The 15,991-nt window shown below is 37.7% G+C and overlaps 1 protein-coding gene across 1 annotated transcript; it reads left to right on the forward strand.

The window, feature by feature from the left end:
• The first annotated feature begins 7,405 nt into the window (after positions 1-7,405).
• LOC116250843 (rhamnogalacturonan I rhamnosyltransferase 1-like) lies at positions 7,406-11,373 on the forward strand. The gene is made up of 8 exons (XM_031624794.2): positions 7,406-8,647; positions 8,988-9,055; positions 9,163-9,251; positions 9,353-9,518; positions 9,634-9,923; positions 10,004-10,208; positions 10,423-10,580; positions 10,674-11,373. Exons 1-8 carry the CDS (start codon positions 8,395-8,397, stop codon positions 10,936-10,938), a joined length of 1,494 nt encoding a protein of 497 aa, XP_031480654.1. The 5' UTR covers positions 7,406-8,394; the 3' UTR covers positions 10,939-11,373.
• The last annotated feature ends 4,618 nt before the right edge of the window (positions 11,374-15,991 follow it).

Consider the following 15,991-nt stretch of genomic DNA (forward strand, 5'->3'; position numbering starts at 1 on the left):
ATGTACGTTAAAAGGTATTTTAAATAGAATGTGAATTTTTATGTGTTTATAAACACTGATTAATATAAATTATGTTTTAGTTCAAGTTATTTTGTAAAAAAAAAAAAAATCTTTCTACCATCAAAGTATTGATGTTATAATAGCCATTCATTGTTTGATCATTAAAAAAATAATATGTAAATAAGAAAACACCCAACTTAATATATGTTTCTCACTAAATCACTAGATGTTAAGATCATATGTATAAGATTAGATTGTAAAAAAATAATTTAATAATTCATTTTCATGGGTCTGGTTTTTTGTCGCTTAGTTAACTATATATATATATATATATATATATATAGCCGAGAGAGAGAGACCCTTGGATACTAGATCCCTAAGGAATAATCTTGGTCATTTTTAAAACAAATGATGAAATAAAAACTTTAAAAGATATCGCCTTGCCTATGTCTTGCAATTCAAAAGAGTTGCAAGCCAGGGCCAAGGGAAGAGATCGGCAGGGGCTTTGGTCCAACCTCAAATTTTAAAAACTTTAAAAATTTTTACGTAAATGTAAAAAATTTTAGTTATATATATAATTTAAAACTTTCTATTTCGGCCCTTGTTAAAAGTTTGGTTCATGCGACAAAAAAATTCCTGGCCCCGCCCCCGGTTGCAAGGAAACCAAGTTTTGTCCCGACTCTTTGGCCAAGTCAGTAGGGAGTGTTTTCTATGTAAGTAAAGTGGTTTTTCAATGCAGCCAAGAAGATTCCTGAAAGTAGCTTTGGCAATTTTCCATCCTAAGAGAGGACCACCTAGAAGCCCTGGACCTGATGTGATGAGGGGATCTACTGGTGCAGTTATGTAGTAACAAATAAAGAATGCGTATGACTTTTAGTATTGAGCCCCAAGCGATGGAGAGGAACATCCAAGTTCCAAATAATTGCAGGCTCCTCTCTTACTGTACTCTTTATGGCTTTTCTCTCTTAGCAATTGATGAAGGTGGTTCTTCCCCCAGTGGGGTTGCAGTAATGAAATGCGTCTTTATCTTTGTGTCTTTGCAGAAAGCATCAAACACCCAACTAGTCCACAATTTTTCCTTTTGTGTACTAATGCTTTTTACCCAAGCAAGCTCCCTCAACAAAAGGAGAGTTTACCATGTCTCTATTTTTCATCTGCAACTTTCCTCAATCAGCGGCTGCTCGGATCTTTGAAAGCATGGAAGTCTGCGCACTATCAATCATAAATAACTATGGTGTATTATTAACCTCAATTTATCAACTTAATTAGATGGTTAGCTACATCTAAAATACTTTCATTTAGAAAAGGTATATCATTGTTCCTTTCTAGTTGTACAGATTAAGAGCATCGGATTTTTTCAAAAGTACTCATATTTGGTAGTTCTTACATTTCATGAACTATATATGTGTGTGAAAACTACTTTTACTTTCCTCACTCTTGAGTATTTATGATGAATGAATGCCTGTGCCTTTGGAGAAGTTGAAAATGGACCCTTTTTGCACTGCTTTTGGCTTCCCTTTTGGGATATCTTTTCAACAATTCTATTTTTTTCCTTTTGCAAGTATCTTTCTTCCTTTCAAAAAGTTCAAGTCTTGTAGCTTCCCCTTTGGTTTCAAATGGTCTGAAAGATTAGAATGGCTAGAGGTTAGTAATAAAACGGCAAACATATGAAGAAGGAGGCTTCATCTTCCTGTGAGAGCTACAGTTTTCTTTTGTCGGCGGGACATGAAGCTGAGCCTAGGAAAAGGAAGTGCTGCAATGCTCTCAAGATGGGCTAAAATTGACAGATCCAAATTGAATTGCTGGCAAATTGATTATTTTCACCTGCCCATTTAAATATGGAACACTATTTATTTTCTACATTTCAAATTTACTTACAAATTTCTTTTATTTATATTTATTTATTTATTTATGAACAGTCCTACAGCATTGTTAAATTTGGCCAATTCACTGCATTTAAGAGCTGCCGTAATTAAGAAGCAGTCTCCTTTCCCCTGCACATTATGAAGCAGTAGTGGAGCTGTCAGCTCATCAAAAAATTCATTATAATGTGTTAACTTTACATTGTTATGAATCTAAATCTTGGCTCCGCCACTGATATGAAGCTACTTAAACCAGCAACCAGCGTTCACCAGCCATTGGGCCAAGGAGGCGATTTGATCGAGTCTCCTCTCTGGTTTTGAATCCGGTAATGTTTCTTTAATTTGGATAATTTAATCTAAGCTTCAAAGTTCTGATTCTGCGTGAACCGGTTCTGTGCTACGTTAGAATATCCCAGTTTATCCGGTTTTAGCCTGAACATGTGGGCGAATCTTGTTAACGTTTTCTTACACGTCAATGATTTGGCGATGCACCGCTGATCAATGTCTGTTTTGAGTGTCGAAACCGCAAAGAAAACGAACACCAATGTCCAGAATTCGCTATTGCCCAATAGCCGTGGAAATCGAAAGATCCAAGATTTTGTAGATTTCAGGAAATTCGACTGAGAGCGAGAGGATGAGAACAATGAGTTGGTCTAAAGCGTGACAGAGCTTCCAATTGCACCAATCACGGGTCAATTGATTGACGTCAGTAAATCCCATTTCAGAAGAAGAAGTTAACTCAGGTTTCCATCCAATCCAAACTCAACAGAAAGAATCTCCAACTTAACATATTAATTTATATTATCTTTCGGGGTTTGTATTTGTAGATATGATCGACGTGGGGCCGAGCTAGAAATTTTTCATCAGGAGTCGAATTAAAGTTTTTAAATTTTGACACTGATCCAAATATCATTTTTCAAAATTTTCATATAAAACAAATAAAATTTTTTAAATTTACATGCAAATTTAAAAAAAAAAAAAGATGGGGCCAAGACCTATGTGGAACCCCCCTTGGCTCCCCGTCGGCTGCCAGCCTGATCAGCTACACTCTATCCTCTCGAAGAAGGGGCTTCAAAGATGAGTTCAAACAATTAGAATTTACAAGTTAAAGAATAAAAATCATTCTAATTTCAATTTATGGACCAAATTGTATAATGTACAATTTTTTTGCTGGAGGGAGCAACGAAAAATGGGTTGGCAGCCTAAATTCTCTTTCACCTTCGTACACGCAAATTAAACCGTTTGTTTAACGTGTAATAATAACTAAATTAAATTATTGGTTAAAACAATGAATAATATCCAAAACTCTTTTTTTTTAAATCACAAAAATTGCAGGCGTCATTTGATTTTAGCAATTTTACTCCCAACAATTCCATCCCAAATCAGATTATCTCAATCTTTTTTAATTCTTTAGGGTATTGTGTATCCATGTATGGGAATCTAGGTTTCAAAACAAAATGCTAAATGGTACCCTATATTATGTTTGTTTTTTTATTCAAGAAAAAGGTGAGGAATTTTAAAGAAATAAACATAGTAAGAACACTAACGTGGATGGCAAAATTGTGCATTTGCATATATAATTCATTTTTTTTTAATTTTAATAAATGCAACAATCAGTGGCCCATGCACATAGTGTTACTGTGTTCGTGTGGCCATGCCAGTCCACATAAATTTAAATATTTTTATATTAATACCTTATAATTATTTCTTTATTTAAATATTGACTGCTCCATAGAAAGATTTTGCTGCATTATTAATGAGATTCAGGCAAAAAATTTGCGGCTCCGCAATTGATAACTTACAAAGAGTTTGATGAGGTTGGCCGAATTTGCATAGTTTGATGGACGTGTTATTAAGCTTCTTTGAAAATCCCAAAACCCAATTATTGAAAATGCATCAAATTTTGTGGGCTTAAAAAGACGTGCTTTTCCATTGGAAAAACGCAATAGAATAGTCAATTCATCAGTTTCCGAATGTTGAAACCATCTATGCCATTGGGTCGGGCCAAAATATCCAGTTTGTCTATATCCTAACTAGATTGGATGTAGAAGGGAATTGTAAGGAATATACGTATGTAAAATCTCCCCATTTTTTTTTATAGAAAAAGAGCTTAAGTTACTTAATTTACCACAAATATGAGTATTCTAACATCTTCAAAGCTCGTTGATCCCTAATGCTTCAATTTTAACACTTGAAAATTACAAATTTATTTGCTACAGAATAATCTAAAGCTTCTCCACTACTGATAACGACAACCGGTAAGTGTGGGCAACAGCCCAATACCGAATGAGTAGTCAGGTAGCGAAGCCAGCCGGTGATGGGCTAAGCTTGGGCTGGCTATTTGACATTTGGATCGGCCTAATGAAATAATTTATGGTGTGGGACTGGCCTGAGCTGGGTACTGCGGCTTGGCCTAGCCCGATATATGTATTTAAAAAACATCTCTATAAATTTTTTATTTTGTTCTCTCTTTCTTTCTCTCTCTCTCTCTCTCTCTCTCTCTCTATATATATATATATATATATATATATATATATATATTCATGTGTTGCCGACAAACAAACTTTTGCCGATGACTCTCTTAAAAACTTTTGATGTGCCATTGATGGCTCTCTTACAAACACTTGATACATCTATTTGTGCTTTAAAAAATAAAATGTTAAAAGTTTCAAATAAAGGTAATCATCCAAGTACATGACCGGTATGAAGTTGATGGTTTAACCCAACCCAATAACTAAGCAGATTAGGTTTAAACTGCCACTAAAGGCTTTGGGTATGGGAGGAGTAGGCGGAGTTGTGACCCTTATCTTGATCTATAGTCCATGATTAGAGAAAATATCATATGATCCTCCAAACCCGACGATCGATGGGTTCAATATGGATCCAACAATAGAAAGATTGAACGCTTTAATTTTAAAGAGAATATTTTAATTTTAGATCTCGCTTGCAAACTGCATAGCATGCGTATGTACATGTTGATATATGCAAATACATAGGAGCCTCATTCTTTAGTTGGTTCGGCTCAATCCTTTTATTTAGCAAAAGATTGGGCCAAGTTTAATTTCAATTGGTGGAAAGAAGGGGAATCAGAATCACTGAATTACAAGACCAGCCTGACACTTATGGTTCTTCGTATTAAACATCTTCCCATGGCAACAATCACAGTATATAAATAAATTAAGCATGAAATCGAAAAAAAAAAAAGAGTTTTGAGATCAAAAGTCTCAACTAGTATTAAAAGGAAAAAGGAAAGGAAAGAACCATTAAATTTTTATCAAAAGAAATGTCCTTGCCTTAAGTTTGACGTTAAAGAAAAGGGAGAAAGCATGCATATGATTAAAAGCATAGGCAGATGCAAGAAATCAGCACTTACCATGCAAAATTTCAAAAAGCGTCACACGTTATTTTTCGTTTGATTTTAAATATCATTCTTATTTAAAGGTAAATTAAAGCAACTGTGGTAGCCTGAACTGGTCATTGGGGAGAGCCCCCCTCAAAAGCCAGCCATTAATAGTAAGAACACTTTTTTTGGTGAGTTGGAAGAATATTCCATCCCGTAGTAAGCTGTCAAACCACTCATCTTTCTCTAGGGTTTAAGGCTGCTTTCGGGTTTAAAATAACGATCAAAATGCCACCCATTTCACACCTATCAAACGCCCATGAGTCTCTCCCTCTTATGCCTAAATTTCAAAGACGACTTATTCAAATGTAGAACAATTGGTAGATAATAAGTCTATTGACACCTTTGGCTAGTAAGATTCAATGTTTGATTATCACTAAATAAATCATATTGAACAAATTAAATAAGTCATATTAAGCCAAATTCATGTTTCCAAATTAGGTTGCTCACTTCATCACTTCTATGCTTTCTTTAATATTAAATATCTCTCTCTCTTTCTCTCTCTCACTACACACACATGTATATATATATATATATATATATATATATATATATATTGGGTTTAGACAAAAAGTCGTCCAACCTCTCACAATATACCTTTGATGCAATACATTGAATAGCCGCAATTGGATGAAACTCAAAATGGCAGAGGATTCCAACTATATATATATATATATATATATATATATATATATATATATGTGTGTGTGTGTGTGTGTAATTTGTGAATTTCTCCAATTGGGTTTAGACCAAAAGTCGTCTAACCTCTCACAATATACCATTTGATGCAATACATTGCATAGTCGTGATTGGATGAAACTCAAAATGGTAGAGGATTCCAACTATATATATGTATATGAAGCAATTATTTATTAATAGCTACGATGGCAAGTATGCAACCATACATCAGCTGACCACACTCTTTTATCATTCACGAGATGAGCACTAAAAAACAATGTTGAAAATGGGAGATGAACGTTCGACTTGCACATTTCGCGTGTATGAGTATCAATTAAAAAAGTGCATCGCGAACCACTTAAGTTACGAGCACAAATTACTTCACTCGGAATTTCCATTAAAAATATTTTAGAGAAAATATCAACATGCTATTAATTTAGTGCGGATAATACTTTAATTCAAGTTGTTTTCACAAAAGCAAATGATCTTTTAGTTTGGTATGTAAGAGTCAATGTTTTTTCGGTGAGTGAATGCAAATCTAACACAAGAAAGGACCGACTTAAGTATCTTTCTTATTGACTCGCCATTACAAAGACTTATATTTATAATTTACGTGGTCTCTGGCGCACCCTTTTCTCTTTCTTAAAAAGGTAAATATAGAGATACGATTTGCATGTTTAAAATCATGCAAATTAGCATAAAGAACATACTTTAACATGCAAGCATAAGATCAAATTTAAATCCCTAAAAATCTTACGTACGCACATGAAACTATTTTTTGTATATGTATAATACTTCGGACTGACATTTCCATATATAAAGTAAAATCTAGAACAAATAAATATTAATCCGAGATCTAGAAACGAATAGTTGTTGAAAATGAACGCCTAAGTATTTATCCTCCTTTTTGACATGTAAATGTTGCTACCCACATGTAAGGTCATTGAAACCACATGTTTTTTGTGAAAATATAGTAAAACCCTTTATAGATATTCTCTTTTAGCGATGGGATGGGAATCAAGTTTGATCGACCGGAGCATGGTCAGTTGAAGCTGGATTTGTTTATGCAATAGAATTCATTTGTTAACTCGAACACTTGTGCTGAAACCCAACCTGAACCGACCGGACCAGGGTACGGCAACCCAAACCCAGATACCCCGGTTCACGGTCTCCCACCCCTGTCGGTTGGCACGTGTGGGGCGACCCGTTACGGAGCCATGAATGAGCCCACCGACCGCCCCGTTTCCCACACGGTCGACGTCCTGCCACCCGTGTGTGCGCGAGTTCTGATTGGTCCGATGAGATGTCCCACACACCGGGGAGGGGCAATCAATCCGGTCCCGCCCGTGGAGCCAGGAGGGCAATTCGGGGAAGGAGGCAGGGAATGGAGGGAAGGAGGAGTGATCAGCGTGGCTAATGGCGATAACTAATTGGAGTTTACCATAATTAGGGAGAGGGGGGAGGAGGAGGAGCCGAGAGGAACCAACGTCTAGTTTTTTGTCTTCCATGGTGGAAAAAGGTTTCAGTGCCAGAAACGCCCCTCCTTGTCCTTTTGGGAGCCTGCCCTTTTATCCTCCCCTCTCCCCACCGTCTCTCCTTCTCTCTCACAGGCATTGGTGGTACTAAAAGCCATCACAGACGTAATACGTGTGAATGTGCATTTGAGTGAGAGTCTCTAGATCTGGTTCTTGGGGGGCTTGGAGGAACAGGGAATGGTTTTTGGGAAGATGGGTGGCTTCTGATTGATGGGTTGTGCCCTTTCTTTATTCCTATAGGGTGGTCAGTGGTGGTCTTGTCTCTTCTTTTTCTCTTTCTTTATTTTTTTTTTCTGCATCTGTTTCTTGTTGAGTTGAGTTCTGCTTCCTCTTCTCTTCTTCTTTGTTATCGAGTTTTTTTAGATTTTTTTTTTTTTTTTTTGTTTTGAACTTGGGTTTGCATGGTGCGGAAATTTGTGTTTGTTTGGTGAAGCCCTTTGTTTAGGTTGGGAGTTTTGAGGTGCGAGTTTTTGGTAATTGGATGTTTTCTATCTTGTTGTGATGGCTCTGCTGCCTTTGTTTTTTAATGTGTATGTGGGGTGGTTGTTGGGTTCCTTTCTGGTTTGATAGTTCTGATTGTGGCATGGATGTGGGTTTTGGGTGATCCTTTTTGGGGTTTGAGGAAGCCATTCAAGTCTTACTTCATTTGTTGGTTTTCTCTTGGAGGAAAGAAAGATTGATGGGAAGAAATGAGGACGATTCGGGGTGCTATTTTTTAACGTCATGTGATTTCAAAATTTCATCGTTCAGTCAATTATTCTTTTTCTCTTTTTCCTTTTCCGAATCTGGGGGCTTGCGATAATTGGGCGGTTAAGGGGAGCACATATAACGAATTCTGAGTTTTCACTTCACCATTTGCTAAGAAATTTGGGGATCCGGGGTGTTGAGATTTCCGATGGGTTTCGGCCGATCGTGATAAATGGTGTTTCTCAAAGGCGATGAGATGAAGGCTGAGAAACTCAAGAATGCAATGCTGTCTCGTTCGAGGTTTCAGATTTGGATGATTAGAGCCACCACCACCGTCCTGCTGTGGACTTGTGTGGTTCAACTGACAGCATTGGGCGACATTTGGGGCCCTAGATTGCTCAAGGGGTGGCCTTCTTGCTTCACTCAATCACAGGCAGACCATTCTCTGCACATCGAGAGCCGAAAAGTCGTTCTTCCTCCTAAAAGTAAGTAGCCCTTTTCTTCCTTCCTTGATCGTCACTTCTTATCCAATTTTCCCTCTATGTTATTTGTCGTTGTACCATGAAGAAATCGATTGGCTTTTTGCTCGTGAATTTGTATGTCTTGTTTTAATTGTGTCTGTTTCTTGTTTCCCTGAATGATTCAATTTCATCTTGCACCGAGGGAATTGCTCCATTTGGTTCACCTTCCGGTTACTTCTGGATGGATAGCGCAATTCACTTATGTATTTCCAAGTTGAAGAGCATTTTCATTAGACGGTTTGTCCGTTTTTGCTTGGTGTGAAATCGGTGATATCCTGAATTGTCTCTCTTGATTATATCCTAGGATATTACAAGAACAACGGCTACCTGATGGTTTCGTGCAATGGCGGTCTTAATCAGATGCGCTCTGCGGTTAGGCTTCCTTGATGTTTGTCTGTTGAGATTGAACTTTATATTTGCTGTTATTGCGAACTCATCTAGTTAAAATTGATAATTGTCTGATATACTGGAAACTGCAGATATGTGATATGGTTGCTGTTGCAAGATACATGAACGTAACGCTGATTGTGCCAGAGCTGGACAAAACCTCATTTTGGGCAGACCCAAGGTTGGACTGTGTTTCACCTTTCATTCCGATGACATCGCTGAACTATTCTCTGTAGCTGCCGTCCTCTTAACTTATATCGACTGATATGGATACATTTGCAGTGAATTCGAAGATATATTTGATGTGGATCATTTTATATCATCCTTGCGAGATGAAGTTCGAATTCTGAAGGAGCTCCCCCCAAGATTAAAGAGAGTATCTGAGCAAGGAACTCTTTTCTCCATGCCTCCTGTTAGTTGGTCTGACATTTCTTACTATCTTAATCAGGTTGGTCACTTTCTCGATTTCTTTAGCATTGCAATCTTCCTATTTGTTCTGAATTAAGCATGTTTTTTGCTTCATAATCTGATCTTAGGTGTGCTTTTATGGTTCCACAAAACAGATATTGCCGTTGGTAAAGAAGCACAAGGTTGTGCATTTGAACAGGACAGATGCTCGATTAGCTAACAATGGCCTGCCTCTGGATATTCAAAAGCTGCGATGTCGAGTAAACTACCATGCATTGCGGTTCACTTCTCAAATTGAAGAATTGGGCAGAAGAGTGATCAATCAATTACGTCAAAATGGGCCATTTTTGGTTCTCCATCTTCGCTATGAGATGGACATGTTAGCTTTCTCTGGCTGCACTCATGGTTGCACGAAGCAAGAAGTGGATGAACTGACAGAAATGCGGTAAGTTTGATAATCTTGATGTTTCCATATGTTTAAGATCTCATATGCTTAGTCCTAAAAAATTAACCGAACGCTTGTAGGTATGCATATCCTTGGTGGAAAGAGAAAGTTATTGATTCTGTACAGAAAAGAAAAGACGGCCTTTGCCCTTTGACTCCAGAAGAAACTGCTCTTATACTACAGGCACTTGATTTTGATAAAAATATTCAAATATATATAGCTGCAGGAGCAATATATGGTGGTGACCGCAGGATGTCTAGTCTTTCCTCTGCATTTCCTAATATTGTGAGTAGTGAAAGCATTACAATCTTAGTTGACAATTACTGCAGGCAACCAACCATTAAATTACTGAATCCTCTATTTGTTTTAATGCATTGAGGGCCGTGAACATTAAAGGATTATTAGTCTCTCATATTCGACTGTCATCACAACTGGTCTTCTAACATATTATTGGTTGTTTTGCCATGTTGGCTGACATTATCTTGCGATGGTTGTGCAGGTCAGAAAGGAAATATTGTTAGGATCTTCAGATCTTAAGCCTTTTCGAAACCACTCCTCCCAAATGGCTGCACTGGATTATATGGTTTCATTAGAAAGTGATGTATTCATTCCTACTTATGATGGCAATATGGCAAAAGTTGTTGAAGGCCACAGAAGGTATGTCTTGATGCTTAATGTCAAGTCTTACAGTTGTTTTGATGTTTTCTGCTTTTCTAACTTGTTACTACCTCTAATTGCCTAAACTGGAAGATTCTTGGGATTCAAGAAAACGGTCCTGCTGGACAGAAAACTCTTGGTTGATCTTATTGATCAGTACACAAGTGGATCTTTGTCATGGGATCACTTCTCCTTGGCAGTTAAACAAGCTCATCAAAATCGAAATGGATCCCGACAGACTAGGCTGGTAATTCCAGATAGACCCAAAGAAGAGGATTATTTTTATGCCAACCCGCAAGAATGTCTCCCTCCATTTGATGATGACAATGAAGATGATGCATTAAGGATCGACATGTAATTGATTGATTCAAATTTTGGGTATTTCTTGAATAAGCAATATTTTGGTTGCTTCATTGAGCGCCAAGAGAGGATCTGCAACATCTTGAAGAGTAAATAAGCAGTAAGCTGCTGATTGGAGAAATGAGGCCTCTGTAATGAAGAGAAGCTGAAGGTGCATGGTTGATATTTAAGGTTTTACAGTTAGTTACTCCTCTGCAATGTGTGCAGTTGGTTCTCGTGTCAATGTGACCGAGTGAATGCTCTGGAAATGTTTGTTCAGTTGTTCCTCTGAGGCTATATCTGCATTCTACCCATGTAGCAGATGTTTTGGGCTCAATATAAAGGATTGCAAAAGGGAGAGTTTGGAAACCATTTTCTCACGCTTCTTTCTCTTTCCATCTTTTGTAATATATCCTTGTTACATAATTTTATCTTACACCTTCCTGTTCTTTTATCTACTCTCACATATCAACTTTTTAGCTTAGCTGCTACGTGCTTGTCCAGCCCTTGTAGGCCCAGGAGAAGGATTTCACCTTTGAAGTGGATATTCTTAATGGAGATGATTGATTATTCATTTATTATAATTTACAATTTCTGCAAACATATCATGTCAATTTTCTATTTGTTCATCTCGGTCCGCTGTTTCATGTTGCTGAATTGGCTTTTTAGAAGATCCTACCTACAGCTTTTCGGCATATTCGCTGGGTAGCTTGATATGCCAGGCAACAAGAATACTGATTCGGTCAAACATAACAGGTTCAAATCATTGATAATTCTTCATTTAAATATTTTTTTCCTTCTTTTTTTTTTCTTCCTTTTCTGTTCCCTGGTCATCTGCTGAATGAGTGCCTTGATTCCTTTCTGAACAATTTGCATTACCCTTGTTTGTCTTAGGGTAAAAAAATTTCTGGTTTTGGGATTGCATAATCACATTTCCACATATATAACATTTCTGTATGAACGTATAGTGAAATGGCACTGCTACCTAGTGCTATTGAACCGAAACTTTTTTTATAATCTACTTCTAGTGGCAAATAAATGGTCCAAATTTGTTTACCAAAATTTTCATCTAAATCTACTTGATCACTGAGGTTTCTATTTTTGTTTACCTAAAGTAACAGGATGTTCAAGCATCGTTGCTCACTTAGTCGTACTATATAAGCTTATGTTCAAGTACTTAACGCAATTCAATTCAATGGTTTGTAGTTTCACATCTGTCAACCAATGAAGCAAAATTTTGCATCTTTCCATCCCAAGTTTTTTTTTTTCTCTATCTGCTTCTAATAATGACCATGTTGAAGGCTCGGTCGACCTGCATTTCCCAACACCTGGGCACCGTTGTCTGCAACTTATAGTCCCATTGATCAAATAAAACATGCAATCTGAAGGCTTCTATTAGACCATAGCAATCAGTACAGTGTACAATATACAATTTCTCTTCTTTGCTAATTTTTTTCTACAGCAAACATTTCGTCCCAAGCAGCAGGTTTCAGGTGGTACAATCATGCTGTCTGTAGTACTCTGTCCTCTCAATCGTAGCGAGCAAGCCAGCAGAGTCCTAGTAGGAAAAAAACATGCATGCATCGTGGTAACTTTGAAGCCAAAAAAAGATCTTAAATCAAAGATGCTGTATTGATAAAAGAAGTACGAGTAAGCTCATCATGGACGAAAGCAGCGTGATTCTAGCAACGCTTCTTCAGCACAATTGCATCGACTAACATAACATAACAGGGGAGAACAGAACAAGGAAGCAAGACAAGATCAGGGTAAATGCGCAGAATTTTCAATCTCAGATCTCTCTCTCTCTCTCTCTCTCTCTCTCTGTGATCTTTTTTAAGTACTTAATCCACGATGGGCCAAGTGTGTGCAGCAACGGAAATCTTGTACTCATGGGCCCGTTTTAGCATTTATGAATATTTCTAGAGGAAGCCTCGGCGCTCAACGTGGGTTCTGGCATCCGAGTGGCCTCGTGGGTCCCACACTCTTCCAGGTTCAGAAAATGACTAGTCAATAAGCGCCTGACGCTCGGCAGAGAGCGTAGCTGTAAGTAGTAACTCACCCGATCCGAGTCGGTTCGGACCCCCTAAAAAACGGGTCGTCAACTGTAATGGGTCCCAGCATTCAACTCCAGTGGGTCCCACGGGAAGTTGGGTCGCTGGCGGTGACGTTGCGAATCGAATCGGCGGTACAACCTACTCTATTCGATGGTGGGTGCCCACTTGTCGACTTGAGTTTAATTTTCTTTTTCTTACATTTTCTCTATATTTTTTCATTCATTTATTCAAAAAACATTTTTTTGATATTTTTCATCCGTTTATTTGCAAATGTTGACTGGCAGCACAATTCAATCCATATGGCCGGTTCCTTTCTCTCTTCCTATTTATCAAAATGTAAAAAAGTGAAAAAATAGAAAGAAAGATCTTCTTTTTTTATTCATCTTCCTTTCTGGGGGATGGATCATTTCTTGAGAAAATAGAAAGTAATGGGTAGTTCTTTCTCTAAAGGATTTGATCCCCCCAACCTTTTTACCACTGAGAATTTGCCATATCGATAGTTAATTACATGGATACGTTAGATTGTTGGCAGAATTTATTATATGCAAGCTCTGCGCCATATCATATACTTCCCCCCATTGGCAATTAATTACGTGAAAATGTTAGGTGGGCATGACACAAAAGGCATTTTGAGAATGTAAAGTTCGATAATGCTGTCTTAAACATGAGGAAGAGCATCTTCGCATGCTTTTAATGCGATGCGTGAGGCTCCTTTTCGTTCATTAATTTATTTCCTTATAAGATCATCAATCATTTAACAAAAGCAATCTTTTCTTTGATCCCGCTCGCATTAATGTGCCACGATGCAAAAAATCTAGGGTTACCCAAGAAACAGGCTCATATTTATGTCTCCATTAATTGGGTATGGCCTAGATATAAGGAGTTGGTCCAGCTACCAACACTATTTGCTTGGAGTGTGAGAGAACTACCTACCTCTAGAGATACGTGGAGTCTTCGTCCCATTCTCAAACCTGGGTCCAGTTATATGGGACAGCTCACGTAACCCTCGACCGACTTTGTCAAAGATAATTGAAAATTTTGTTAACTATATGTCTCTGTCAAGAAGGTTGAATCCCCTCTCCCTTTACCCCTGCTTCGAGGTTCATGGTTGCTTCGGGACATAGATGGGAAGTAGTTGCATTCATCAATTTGAATATTGTGCATCCACCGTTTTCGTTCAGAAAGTAGTACCCATGAAAATCAAACAGACGATTGGACTTTCATTAGCTCACTAGTTGAACCAGCTATGTTACACTATGCCCCTCGAGTTAGCTTGGAAGGGTTAGGTTTGATTTACATAGTTGTTGGGCTACTCTGCTGGCTGGAACAGTACCGCCAGCCCGACTGAGCCTAGTTAAGCCCGTGCATGCAATGCACGGACCATGGGCCACCACGGACCAAGCCCAGGCTCGACCCTGGGAGCTGACGGCCGGCTGCACCCAGCCATTGATTGACTGGTTGGGCTGTCAAGTGGATAGGCTGGCCCGTTGCGCATCTCTACATCAGCTAAGATACAAGCGCATCGAATCAGGTAATTCTTTGATCTTTAACTACACCAAATCCAAACTGTGGACAAGTCAAAACGAGAGCCCTTCTAGCTACTCTTGGTTGTACGTAGTAGAACTATTTGCTACTCTATCTATTAGTAAAATCCCAAAGAGGTTACAAAATCCAATTATTTTTTTGCTATTTTGAATCTTTTAATATCAAGTTTAAATGTTTCAAATGAAAGTTTAATAAGAACGTCATTTAGTATTGAAGCACCAAAATTTTGTTTTTCATTTTATCAAAAACCTCAATGAGTGAAGAATCATCGATGAAGTGCAGGAGAAATGGAATTGGCAGGTAATTAATATAGGATCCATCCCACCTGTCAATAGGTATGTCTGTCACATTTTTGGTAACATGAGCGAAATGTTTTATGAATCTGACCCAATGTCCATCTCAGTCTAAGAGGCAGGTGCATGAATAGTGTGTTACTGTTCCCATTGCCAAACACACCTAACCACCTTTTGTTGAGATACAGACCCCGTTCAGATTGGCTACTGGCTGAGTGATCAATCGTTTTTGTAGACTGGTTTGACCCAACATCAAGTCATGTTCCATGTGGCTAGGCTTAAAAAATGTTTGGTAAGAACGTTTGCGTTCTTCAAACACATGTTCTTAAAACACGTCCCAAAGCACCACGTATATGAATATGAGTATGTCAAAGATGTGATTGTTGAATTTGGAAACATTATCATCATGGTTATACTATGCTCCTTAGAACAAGAATACAATATTGTTCTTGAAACATGTGCTCTAACGCAGCATTCTTCTTCTTAAACACCCCCTGAGATCGCTTTGCTAAACCCAAATCCGAATCATGATTGATATTATGTTGACCGGGCATATATGGGTTTGGATCAAAACGAATTTGACGCATTATCCGGGCATTCTTCAAGATATATCCAAAGGAAGGATGTCGTCAATTTCCTTTTTTACCAAGACGATGAACTCGACAATCAAAAAAAATTAAGTCCATGGTTATTTGGGGCCACATTGCCCCGCATTAAACGCTTTAGATATGCTTAGTTACAATTAAGGACATAAATATATCTGATTTGAATCACACATCCAACCAAATTTTTGTGAAAAAAAAATCAGATATGAAAAACAAATTAATAGCTGATTAAGAAATCAAATCCGGTTTGGATTTAAGAAACGACATCTGTTCGGATTTGGATTCAGATCTACATAAAGTATTAAATAAATAACTTTTCTTCATCCACATTCAATTCTGAATTCGAATCCAAGTATATGAATATCCGAAAAGATGGATATGGTTAATAGTATATCTAATTCAGATCTAATCCACTTACATCCCTAACCCTAGGTATAAGTATAACAATAATAGTGTTGGAAGAAGCTCAAGGAGCGAGTCCAATGACTAGAGCTTAGAACAGCACAATTTTATACTTAAAGAGAAGCAATAAGGCTAATAAATTTACGCAATGTTCCCCTTGTAATAGGCAGTGG

This window comes from Nymphaea colorata, chromosome 3 (assembly GCF_008831285.2).
Source record: "Nymphaea colorata isolate Beijing-Zhang1983 chromosome 3, ASM883128v2, whole genome shotgun sequence".
Taxonomy (NCBI): Eukaryota; Viridiplantae; Streptophyta; class Magnoliopsida; order Nymphaeales; family Nymphaeaceae; genus Nymphaea; species Nymphaea colorata.

Bases quoted from the DNA above. Each gene is read 5' to 3' on its own strand.
- LOC116250843 (XM_031624794.2), top strand. From the start codon at position 8,395: ATGGTGTTTCTCAAAGGCGATGAGATGAAGGCTGAGAAACTCAAGAAT. The intron at 8,648-8,987 runs GTAAGTAGCCCT...ATTATATCCTAG, and splicing joins AGTCGTTCTTCCTCCTAAAA to GATATTACAAGAACAACGGC. The intron at 9,252-9,352 runs GTTGGACTGTGT...ATACATTTGCAG, and splicing joins TCATTTTGGGCAGACCCAAG to TGAATTCGAAGATATATTTG.